Source organism: Hyaena hyaena, unplaced genomic scaffold (genome assembly GCF_003009895.1).
Source record: "Hyaena hyaena isolate Hyena2069 unplaced genomic scaffold, ASM300989v1 scaffold_847, whole genome shotgun sequence".
In the NCBI taxonomy this organism is placed as follows: domain Eukaryota; kingdom Metazoa; phylum Chordata; class Mammalia; order Carnivora; family Hyaenidae; genus Hyaena; species Hyaena hyaena.
The window spans coordinates 224992-237767 of record NW_024081480.1 but is presented as its reverse complement, the minus strand read 5'-3'; the positions used below and the strand labels follow the sequence as shown (position 1 = coordinate 237767).

The 12776-nt window shown below is 35.1% G+C and overlaps 1 protein-coding gene across 1 annotated transcript in view; it reads left to right on the top strand.

The window, feature by feature from the left end:
- Positions 1-12776, top strand: part of SEMA3A (semaphorin 3A) — a 204203-nt gene that overhangs the window by 64141 nt on the left and 127286 nt on the right. Inside the window, exon 4 of the mRNA XM_039219925.1 lies at positions 12015-12134. Coding sequence (XP_039075856.1) covers positions 12015-12134 — 120 coding nt within the window. The remainder of the gene's footprint in view (positions 1-12014; positions 12135-12776) is intronic.

Below are 12776 nucleotides of genomic sequence, written 5' to 3'. Positions count from 1 at the left end.
ATTTTTTTTTAATTTTGTTCTAAGGACTTCAAGGCATGTTATTTTGTTGTAATGGAGAGTTGAATTATTTCCTAATTCTACAGAAATCGTATGGCTTTATTAAGTCTCAAAACCTTGATGTATAATCAAGGGAGATAATTTTTCATGGGCCTTTCACACAATTGTCCCTGTCTGATGAATAGAGGACCTGACTGCCTATTTTACAGAAAATTTTAATGGATAGGTGAAGGATATTTATGCAGTGAAGAGACTTGGAAGATAGTGTTTCCCTCTTAAACAAAAGGCTGGTTTGCAAGCCTTGAGCCATAGAGATTGTGTCTCCCTTGGGGTTAAGGGCAGGTATGCTTACTGTCCAGTACAATAAACTGACATCTTCTCAATATATAATGGCCAGCATGCTTGTGACTGTTATAAAATATTCAGGGTCCCTTAACCCAAGGCTTCTCTGCTACAGTGCAGCTCACTGCATGTGCAGTTGTCACCAGATCCTCTCCATATGTGCACTAGGAATTGGAGCTGGGGAAACTGGCGTGAGAATGCTGATACAGTGACTGTTATTATTTTTGTGGGTGATAATGTCGTTTATCTCTGATGTAAGATCCATATATCTTCTGCCAGAATGCATGAAACTGTATTTGAATAACTTATCTTCTAAGTTAGAAAAAAATCACAGACCCTTTACAGTTCCTGACAATATTGGTTATAATTTTCTGTGAGCGTTTTAGATGATGAAAGATGATGTTCACTGTGTTCATTTTTAAATGTGATTCCCATGATGAAATTTGATGTCACTTTGGGTGTAGAGACCACTGACTTTTTTTTTTTAATGTTTATTTATTTTTGAGAGAGAGAGACAGACAGACAGTCAGAACATGAACAGGGGAGGAGCAGAGAGTGAGAGAGGAGACACAGAATCTGAAGCAGGTTCCAGGCTCCCAGCTGGCAGCATAGGGCCTGAAGCGAAGCTCTAACTCATGAACTGTGAGATCATGACGTGAGCCGAAGTCAGACACTTAACCGACTGAGCCACCCAGGTGGCCTCAGACCACTGATTTTTGATGAAAGGCAGTGAAAATCTTGTCTTGCAAAAGCCACAGAAATGAGCATAATTTTCATGCATATGCTCAAATGTATGTTTACTTCTGCGTGGAGGTCAATATCAGGTAGAGTGAGCAAAGTGACTACAGTTTAAATTCAGCATTCAGAAGTAATAATAATAATAATAAGGATCACCTGAAATGAGTTTAGTATAACATGGAGTTATGAAATTACTATGTTATATATCTGAAACTAATGTAACATGATGTGTCTCCTATGCTTCAATAAAAAAAGTAAAAAACGTATCCTCATAAGTAGACTAAGCTAACACTTAATGGGAGCTTACTGAGTATTATATGTATATAGTAATAATTACAATGATCACTTGAAGTGAGCATAGTATAACATGCAGAGTTGTCAAGTTACTACATTATACACCTGAAACTAATATAACATTGTATGTCTCCTCTGCTTCAATAAAAAGGAAAAAATATCCACACAAGTGGACTAAGCTAACATTTAATAGGAGCTTAGTAAACACTAGCTGTTCTAAATGCACTGCTTTTATTAACTAACTTATGTAACTTGTAATTTGGTTATGGATACATATTTCCTGGTGCACCTGGGTAGCTTAGTTGGTTAAGCACAGATCATGATCTCACAGTTTGTGGGTTCGAGCCCATGTCAGACTCTGTACTGACAGCATGGAGGCTGCTTGGAACTCTCTCTGCCTCTCTCCTGCTTGCATGCATATGCACACGCATTCTCACTCTCAAAATAAATAAATAGGCTTAAAAAAAGATATGCATTTCCTTTCAAAGCAACTGGAAGAATCAGTTTTGTATCTTAGGTAGAAGATACATGGAAAATGAAGTTTGCCATAAAAGATATTTTAGAAACTAGATTTTATTTATATTTTGAATTAATATATTTTCAAATAGGGCAAAATGAGATAGTAATTATTGTGTTTGAATTGCTTTGGACTGAGTCTCATATATACAAATTTAGGTTTGGTTTTGTTTTGTTTTTGGTAATCTTTTCAATTTTGGATTAAAATTTAAATGACTTGCACAGTAAGGCCAGCACTTGAAATAGCAACAGTATATGAAACTTTTGGAGATTTTACATATTTTAGATTTTTTTAAATTGGAAATTGTAATTGTACCCTCAGTGGTTGAAGTGAAATTCATACATTTGGCATTTGTTGACAAACTATTATCTAGATAGATTTAATTCAAAACTATATTTCACCCAGGTATCAGTATACATACTTTTAGAGTGTGGTAAACATTTTATAATTTCTAAGGTTCATTAGAATGATTTGGACTGTTCCTTTGGTGTTTTGGCCAATGACTTATAACTACATAGCAGGTGTTGTAGGTCAAACTGACATGTAGCATCTAATAGTCATTGGTATTGTTTGTTTATGCTCTTAATATTCAGGTTTGGATTTCTACTCATTTTCAGTGGATATGCTGACCACCATATCATAGATTTAAAATGAACTCTGGAAATAAATTTTTTGGATATGCTCTGTCTCAAGGTTATGATAAACTTTTTGACTATTTTTCTTTGATTTGTTCATGTAGCAATAAAAATCACCCTATGTCCATAGGACATCACAGAACTTTCCTAAAGTTCTATTTATATCAATTAATTTTCATATAGTTTTCTTTAACACATTTTTAGGGGTGGTAAGGAAAACACGATGCAAAATTATAGTATCTAAAAAATTGACACTATTTCAGGAGACTGAGAATCTTAAACTTTGTTTTTAGCTTTTATGCATTCAGAACAGAGCACTCTTGGAGATTGCCATAATCATATTCAAATTGAGTGCTTAGCACACTAATTATATTATACTCTATCCTATATGCTATACAATGTATTAAATATAGTCTGCGTGTGTGTTTATATGTACATGTGTGCATGTGTGTGAATCAAAATATTTTTTTAGTATTGCGTTTGAAGTGATACCAAATTTAGTATAACTGTTGATTCTAAATGTTAATATGCATTTTAAAAAGAAGAACCAGGGTCGCCTAGATGGCTCAGTCAGTTAAGCGTCCAACTTCGGCTCAGGTCATGATCTCACAGTTTGTGGGCTCCAGCCCCGCATCGGACTCTGTGCTGACAGCCAGCTCAGAGCCTGGAGCCTGTTTCAGATTCTGTGTCTCCCTCTCTCTCTCACCCTCCTCTGCTCACGCTGTCTCTCTCTCTCTCTCTCTCTCTCTCTCTCAGAAATAAATAAAACATTAAAAAAATTTAAAAAGAAGAACCATTTGCATTTGGAAACAACTAGAATAATCAACTAATAATTCATATTTTTTCTTTTTAAATGGACCAAATCCATGTTCCCCTTATATTATATTACAATGAGTTGTTTTATGGCAGTAAGTTACAGCCTTTTATAAACTAGGGTTTGATCAGACACCAGAACTTTGTATGAGTGATGTTGAAAAGGATTTTGTAACAGGGACTTGAGTTTATACAGTTGTGGAAGATGATGAAGAAATGTATGGATTTCTGGAATCTGTTGCCTCTCAGTCAGGTCATGGGCTTGACATTGTTGTAAGTCACCAGGATTGGCGTTAGGGAAGAAAAGCTGACATTAAGTGGGAAGAGGAAGGACAGATTGAAACTTGTAAGGATAAACTGTGACCCACAAGGACAAACTAGAATCAATATCTCTTTCACCACCTCCAACTTTGATGACTTGAGTGACTTAGGGAAGAAGCTGGTGCTTTTTGCTATGGAGCTTCACAGGTACCAGCACCAGGTCTTATAGAAGCTAATAAATAAGATCTGGTAGGGGGTGGAGGAGGGGCAGGCCCAGTGTTAACACAGTGGCCAGCAGATCAGAACAGCTTTGAGAATTTAATGGTTGCAGTTCAAGTTGTGCCTTGCACATCTCATGCAAGATATTTTATGGCCAGTCTTAACCAATTTATGGAAAAGGGAATTCTACACTGTAGTTGCAGCTTATCTAAGTTGACATGGTACAATTCTGTCACAACTTTTTAACAATTGCTGCATTTGCTACTTGACTGACAGTGATTCATGCCATCTACCACTTTGATGAAAAGAGTGATTATAATGTATAGTCATCCACTCATGGAAAACTAGAATTTCATGAAAATTCTAATGAAAAACAAGTAATTTGCCTTTATAACAAAAATGGGCACAGATTGATATTTCATACCAATTTTATTAAGTCCCCATGTCTCCTGAGCACCAAGCATGGGCTTAAACCCCCTTATCTGTCCTTAAAAGGAGGGAACAATTCATAATAGTTCCTTCCCAAGATATTGCACAGTATATGAATGGTGTAAGAGGTAAGCATGTGTGGAAATAAACCAAATAAACATGTGATTTCCTATTTTATGAATAAGATAGGGGCACCTGAGTGGCTCAGTTGGTTAAGTATCTGACTTCAGCTCAGGTCATGATCTCATCACTCATGGGTTCAAGCCTCATGTCCAGCTCTGTGCTGACAGCTCAGACCCTAGAGCCTTCTTTGGATTCTGTGTCTTCCTCCCTCTATCTCTGCCCCTTCCTCATTCATGGTCTGTTTTTGTCTGTCTCACAAAAGTAAATAAACATTAATTTTTTTAAAAAAAAGAATAAGATAACCAGCTATTGGTTGATTAGTAAATATTAAAATATTATGCTAAGTACTTTACATAGTATATCCTTAATCTCATAGTTGAGACTGACTCAGAGATCCTAAGTAACTTTCTGATAGCCACACAGCAAATGAAAAATGTTGCCTGGATAATTCTAAGCCATGTCTGACTGACTTTTAAAGCATCATATTAAAACCCCATGCTATTTCTCTTTTGTTATTAATTTATTACTTTTCCTTTATATGTTTTTTTAAGTTTATTTATTTAAGTGATCTCTGTACCCAACAATGGACTTGAGATTATGACCCCACAATCAAGAGTCACGTAACTTTTCTTACTGAGCCAGCCATATGCCCCTATATGTTTTTCTTAAATTCTCTGAGAATACCTTTTCAAGTTTAAGTATCTATCTTAGAAAACCTAACATCTTTATTAAATATTAATATAATCAAAATAAAATTCTTAAGGTCCAAATTTTCACTGTATTCAGAAGTTATTTCTAAAATTAATATATGTAATATATATGCACACATACATCTGTATATGTATGTATTTATAGATAGTATATATAAATTACAAATTATATGTGGATTATTCTAAGTGGTTAAAGATTAATCTCTATTTATTAGAAAATATGTTAAAAGAACACTTTATATTACTATTTAAATAATAGCATTTAATACTTTGGACATTAAGACTCCAACCAAAAATATTTTCACTTTTTATATTAGATAAGGCAGAGGGTAAAAGAGAGGTATATGTGAATGAAATCAGCCATTCCTCTAAAATGTGGATTTCATTTTTATTTCTCCTTCCTCATGGCTATATCTCATATGTAATTAAAGGTACAGATTGTCTCCCTTATTTGAGTATTAGATTCTCTTATGAGAAAGCATATATATTAGGATTAAATATGCCAACTAATTCTAGCCACAGTAAGAGTCTTTAATTTTTTTATGTTTATTTTATTTTTGAGAGAGAAAGAGAGAGAGAGAGAGAGACAGTGCAAGTGGGCAGAGGGCAAAGAGAGAGGTAGACACAGAATCTGAAGCAGGCTCCAGGCGCTGAGCTGTCAGCACAGAGCCTGATGCGGGGCTCAAACTCGTGAACTGCAAGATCATGACCTGAGCCAAAGTTGGACTTTTCACTTAACTGACGTTAAGCCACCCAGGTGCCCCAATAAGTCTTTTTAGATTGTCACTCTATTTGATGTAAATCATGGACTTAGCTGCTTTAAGGCATGAGCACTTTGCATAAAATTGCAAACCACATACTATGGTTGAAATTAGAGTGGAGATTTTTGACTACTTAAATAGTTCTCCTGGTTTGGCAGGAAAAATTTTAGGTTGGTTTCACATAATATTTTATAATGGTATGTTTCTATTTGAATGTAAGATGAAGAAAGTTTATGCTAGGTACTTTTTATGGACCACCCACAATCAAATAACTCCAGTGAATGGTACAAATGTGATAATTAGATTGATATCACAATATGAAAGAAAATATAAGCTAAAATATAGATATTACTGGTTTCTCTGGTCCATATGGAATTTCAAAGTGAAATTGCTTAAAAGTCCTTTAAGTCGTAGAAGAGAATCTCATTGGTTGAGTTTTGCTGATACCATGGTCTATAGTGTCTAAGTATATAATCATTTTGACTGAGTTTGAAGGTTTCAAGTAATTTGAAAGGAAGATGTTTATAGAATTTAATTAGTATTTCTAGAACTTCAGAACACTCAATCTGAGTCAAAACATCAGTCAAATAGGGCATCTTAACACAGGTGAGTATTTAAAATGATTTGGTAGTCTCGTGTAGGAGTCTTCATTTAGTCGATCACATCATTCAGGCCACTTTGAAATGTAATTTTCACCTGTTACAGGTTTAAGATGTTATAGTTCAATTAATATAAATAGGCTTACATTTTAAATAATTAGCCATGAAATGACTGACACCAATTTTGTTGTCCTAGTTGAATCATTATTTTAAAAAATTTTCTGAAATTGAAGCACAACAAAACAGCATTCAGGTGGACAGGTTAGTTGGTTTTGTTATTCTATAATATTTCTTGATAATGAAGGTGAAAATGTCTCCCAAAATGGATAGAACAGCCTACTCACCATATTACAACGTGCATGTTAAGCAATTCCAGGTCACAAATTCAACATATTATAATGAGAACACAGCTAAGTCTTGGTTTTATTACCTGTGCCTCTTTGAAGAAGACATATCTAACATCCTTTAATGAATGCTGAGGTATTAGGAAGACATGATTATGGATGATTGGGTCACAGCTGTAATAGCACAGTGTTAAAAGAAAAAAAGACAAAACATTATTGCTAGATAAGTATGGAACAGCTTACATAGAGGGATGAAGCAAGTGACAGGAACAATCTCACGGATTACTGCTTTGGCACGAAGATTCTAGTATTCAGCCAGCTTGCCAAATAAATTGACCAGAGAAAAAGAAAGTCAACAGATTAACTTCAGGAATTAAGCTTATTAATGGATTTTCTTGCAGAAATGTATCCACCCATCATGATAGAAAAAGGATTCTTTTGCTTTCCCAGATGATAGATTAAACATTAAAATATTTCTACGTAAACTACTGAGGGGACAGAGACTTTTTTCTTTTAAATGAACATTCACTGACCTGAGGCAATGCTACAGTATAACCATTCATTTGGGGCGGATTTTTATTTGAACCAGAACAAGTTGTTAGATTTAATCATGAACTGAATATATTTGAATAGAAATTGTTCATCTCTTATTTAGAGTAACATTTCACTGCTCCATCCATAATTTAAGAACATGCAAGGAGGTAATTGGAATTGGAGGTAAATTACTTTCTTTTGTAGAAAGTATAATTATCGGAAGTTAGTTAAAAACACCTCAATTCTGTTTTAATTTTCATGCATGGAGCAGTTGTTTTGACAGATGGATGGACTTTATTTTTGTAACCGTCCGGGAAAAGTCTGCGTAACATAGTCTAATCAGTGCTACATATTTGTAATGTTTGTTTTTGAATCACAGTGCATTTGGCTCCTATATCTTTTTTTCTGGGGGTAGGCATTTTCTTTCTGATTTATTTTTCCAGGCTTATATCTCTTTTGTGTAATACGTCTATCAATTTAACCTGAAAGCACTCGAAACCTTCACAAAACAAGTGTGAATGGTTTGTCACTAAGGATGATGAATCATTGTTCCTCAGGTGCGGCCGTGGGGGTTACTGGTTTATTACTGCCTTTATTTTTACTTCTAGGCAAAGTTAACAATTCATAATGCTGTTGGTCTGGAGTACATTTCAGTAAAATAAGAGGTCAGTATGGTTGCCTGACTCTTGGGAAGCCAACTTGTTGCTAAACTTGTCTGTGTATATCAACTTAAACTCCAAAAAGGATCAAGGTTTGAAAAATGAATTCATTTTGAACTGATTACATTTTCTTTATTACGCTGTAAATCCGCCGGTGCTGAGCAAAGCAGTGCAGTAGTTTAATGCCAAAAAGTACATTACATTCGAAGTTTTAAGAATCGTCATGGTTCAAGAAAAGGTCAGAATCACTCTTCTTCTGTCTCCTTAGAACAGAAATGTGTGAAGTGTGTTTCCTTTTTCTGCCATGCTTCCTTCTTTTTTAGAGGAATGTCCAGGCTGCTTCCAAATAAAATGAATATCCTGTTTTGGAACATTCAAAAAACAAAAACAAAAACAAAAATCCTTGGCAGCACCAAGCTAGAGAGTGAAGGCAAATGAATGACAGAATTGATAGTCTTTTATGTAGGTTTTCTTTTTAAAGAACAATCCTTACTGACAATGTCTCTTTCAAATTTTTGGTTTTTCTCTGTCCAGTACTTTTAATTCACTGTTTCCTTGCAGGTATTTTTAGCTGACTTTGAAAGTACTTCATTCAGCTTCTTTGTTTCATTTCAAATGTCTTAACCTATTCTATAAACCCAAGAAATTTCTCTCCATTCTATTTGCATAAAGCTTCGTTTCAAAATAATATTGAGCTAGCCCTGGGGCATGGCAGCATTACAACCTGCTGCCAACTAGAAGAGATACTGGGGAAATGAAGGGGATCATTCCAGGCCTTAGGCCAATAGGGTGGGTCGAGTCCCTTTGTAGCACAGATAGACTCTGTTATCAGTATTCTCAGTAGAACCCTTTGCCAGGTTTCACAGCTACAGTCCTGTGACTGATTTTTTTTCCAGCAGCTCTGTAGAGGGATAGCTGTCATATTATAGTGATACTTCTTTGATAGTTAATAGAAAACAAACTAAAATTATGATATCCAGCGTGGCTCAATTTTCTAGTTTTAAGAACCCTGAGTGTTTCAATTACTAATTTTTGCTTTTCAGTTACCCAGTTATAAGAGAAATAAACCCACACGTGTATTGATTTTAGGATTCATAATAGTTGCAGAGATGACATGAGTCTCCATTTGTCTTTACAGGTACCCATGCTCATAAAATGTTTCCTTTTATTGCTGTTGTGGAGAACTAGGGTCTATTCTCAGACTTGTAGGATGCACTCAGGTATTACTAATGGGATTAGAGAATTTGGATTTGTTTTCAAAATTGCATGCATGTCTTTCAAGGCATGGCAGGCAGACTGAAAGCCTGTTCTTTTCTAAAATGAACAAGATGTCCATCTGGTTCTGCCACCATTATTTATTAGAATATTCGTTTGCTTACCAATATATACACAGCCAGTTTCTCAATTTCAACATATGGTGCCGGAACTGTTTATTTATAATCATGAACGCTATAATATTGAGTCCACAATTAGGGATGGCTGTCTTTATGTAAAAGAAGAGTATGTGGCCACCTACATGTTTCAAAAAAAGGGGTACTATGAAACATTTTTCTGAAAATGGCTTTTTTTGCAAATGACTAAATATTCTTTAAGGTACAAATAAGTCCTTTGGGTAAGACTCATGAATGCCTCATTTATAAATGAGTTTATCAGATGTTTCCCTCTCCACAACCTCTTTCCCTTGCCTAGACATTCATACCCTAACCTCTTGGGAGGAGAGAGATTGTTGCAGAATGGGCAGTTTGTTGTTGAGAGACTTGGAAGTTAGGTTCTGTCTGTTTCATCTAAGATGTACCTTTAAATATGGGTAAGATCCATATACTCTTTAAGTTAGGAAGTTTTTCTTCGCAGCAACTTTCAAAATTAATTGATTTCAGAGCTTAATTTTATATGCTATAATGCTTTACCAGACACAAGAGTCAGGATTTAAGTGACAAAACAGTGGGAGAAATTAGATGTTTATTTTAGTTACTTCCCTAAACTCCTCAGCATATGTTAAGAAAGTATGAGGAGTCATAACTTGGAAGTTACATATTTTTCCCTAAGTAGGTCTCATTTATCTTTGGGGGCAGTATATTAACAGGATACCCTTAGGTTTCATCCCCTAAAAATATCAGTGGTGATGGAAAGCAATTACAATCATTCTGCTTAAGTTTGGTTGTCTGCTTCTTATTTTATAGGGGCAATAAAATTAAGACCAAAATTATCAGCTGCAAACACAGAATATAAACATTATGCCGAAATGTACCTACATCAGTGTAACACCTCGGTTATAAACTCCGACTGACCACATAAAATCCAAATGCATTCTGAGCTTTCACTTGAAAAGCCATATGTTACCAAGGGTGAATTTGGAAGTGGTACACACTTTAAGGTGCAGGGATCAACACAGTCTTCTATTGTGATTGCCAGCCTTGCTCCCATTAGGGTCTGCTTTTCATTTTTATCTGTGTCTCTAGTTACATATTTGGTTCTTATTTCCAAATGTTTAAGGGAAAAACACAAACTTAGGATAGTCTGTAATCAATAACAAAATAGTTTTAATGAAGTTTTTATTAGTTAGCATATGCATATTCATGTGGCTGTTTTCAAAGCGGATATGATGTATTCCATGGTGAACTCGTATTTTTTACTTATTTGTGTTTAATTATATGGTTAACAGCCCATAAAGATTTTATTTGAAGCTATTTTCAGTTTGGTTTTTTCTTTACTTTTTTTCTTTTTAATATTGGTATAGATCCATCTTTTTAAAAATAATTTTATGGGGCACCTGGCCGGCTCAGTCAGGCAAGGGTCCAATTCTTGATTTTGGCTCAGGTCACGATTTCTTGGTTTCCGAGATCAATCCCTGCATCAGGCTCTGAGCTAACAGCATGGAGCCTGCTAGGTATTCTCCCTCTCCCTCCTTCTCTGCCCCTCCCCCATCTGTGTGTGCACACATGCTCTCTCTCAAATACATAAATGAACATTTAAAAACTAATAAAAATATTTTGCAAAAATGAAGTCTTTTCTGCTCTGGATTTTTTGGGCAATAAAATTATCAGTTTATAGTCTTGATTATCTCATTCCACACCCCCCTCAAATCTTTCATCAACAGGGACGAAAGGCTGAGATTCCTGTTTGTTTGTAGAAAAACAACTTCTTTCAAGCACCTGTAGATAGAATATATAGAAAGAATATAAATTTCTCTGTCCATTTTATTTTTAAGTGATCTTTTGTTTCAGAAAATACAATGGCAGAAATGTCTAAACTATAAATAATAAGATATAACTAGAATATCCCCTAAGAACTAAGAGTTCTTACCTGTGGGATCTGTGGCTCATTTGGCAGGGGATCCATGTATGGGTTCATGGGTTCACGATGTCCACGAACTTCCTGAAAATATTAATTATAGCCACTCTATAAAAGATCTTTCCACCTACAGACCTTCAATACTCTAACATGTTCCCTATCTTATAGAAATATACTCTGTGTTGCCTTTGAGGCTGAAATGACATTTTGGAGAGAAAGCAGCGTTACTTTCTTAGGCTCCATAGAGGTTACTAACAAGCAAAACTGAAGTTCAAAGTCAAGGTGGCATCATTATTGGTTATTACTGATCTTTAAAATTCATGTTTAATAAAAAAGTGGTATTATCTTTTTTTAAAATTAAACTTACAGCTTATTTTTGCAAAGAAATTTCTGTGTGTGCTTTAAGTAATTCTGTAATTAATCATATCATTTCCTGTTCCCCTCATCTCTTGAAAAGTCACCTGTGATTAATAATTATCTATTCCTTTATTCCATTTTTGTATAAATAAATTACAGATAGTTTTAATGAACAATTATGGAAGAGAATCATTTATTATCCCCCAAAGAATAATAACTTTTATACTTTATTTCATTTGATAATATGAACAAGTAATAGAAAAATAAGCCTTAAAAATGTTGTGAAAAAGACACAAAGGAAAAGAAATCTGTTCAAGCATGCCTAGCACCCTAGAGGATACCTCAGCCATGCTGACTGCTAGAACTCACTGGTTTTCCTTTTGTTTTACAGAAAGAATGTGCTAATTTCATCAAGGTGCTTAAGGCTTATAATCAGACTCACTTGTACGCCTGTGGAACTGGGGCTTTTCATCCAATTTGCACCTACATTGAAATTGGACATCATCCTGAGGTAAGCTAAAGCTGGCTTTTAGAAAATGGTATTTGTCCATGACCCCTTCTAATTCAAATGCTTCATTACTAATTTCTCCAGTTCATTTAGCTTCTGGTTTGCTATTCAGTGGGACCTACTTCAAATTCAGATGCTGTTATTAATTTAATCTGTGAATGCAAAAAGAATGAGACCGTCACTCCACAATAACTATGGAACAGGAGGAAGGAAGGAAGGAAGCATTTGCTTTTGCCTTAGATTGCAGAGTCCAGTCCGTTTTGCATGTGCAGCAGATGTCCGCAGGCTGAATGTGTACTGTTTTCTCCTTCATTTGTATATTGCCAGCTTTCTCCTCCATTTCCATCCTCAGCCGGAAGTGTCTGCCACCCCAGTTGTTTTCTTCTGCCTAGGGATTAAGGAAGGATGCCGTACATGTGCACCATGATCTGATCTCATGTTTGACCTAAATTATTCACATTTGTGTTCTTACTCAACTAAGCTTTCTTTCTGTATTTTGAGCTACAATATTGGCAGTATGGAAGAGGGAAAAAAACTATTTGTTTAATTCGGCTATTTAATATAAAAGGTGTTTCAGTGAGGAAATTAAAGTTAGGTAAATTTAAGTAAAACTGGAAAGGAGGGAAATACCGAAAGGAAAAGTTA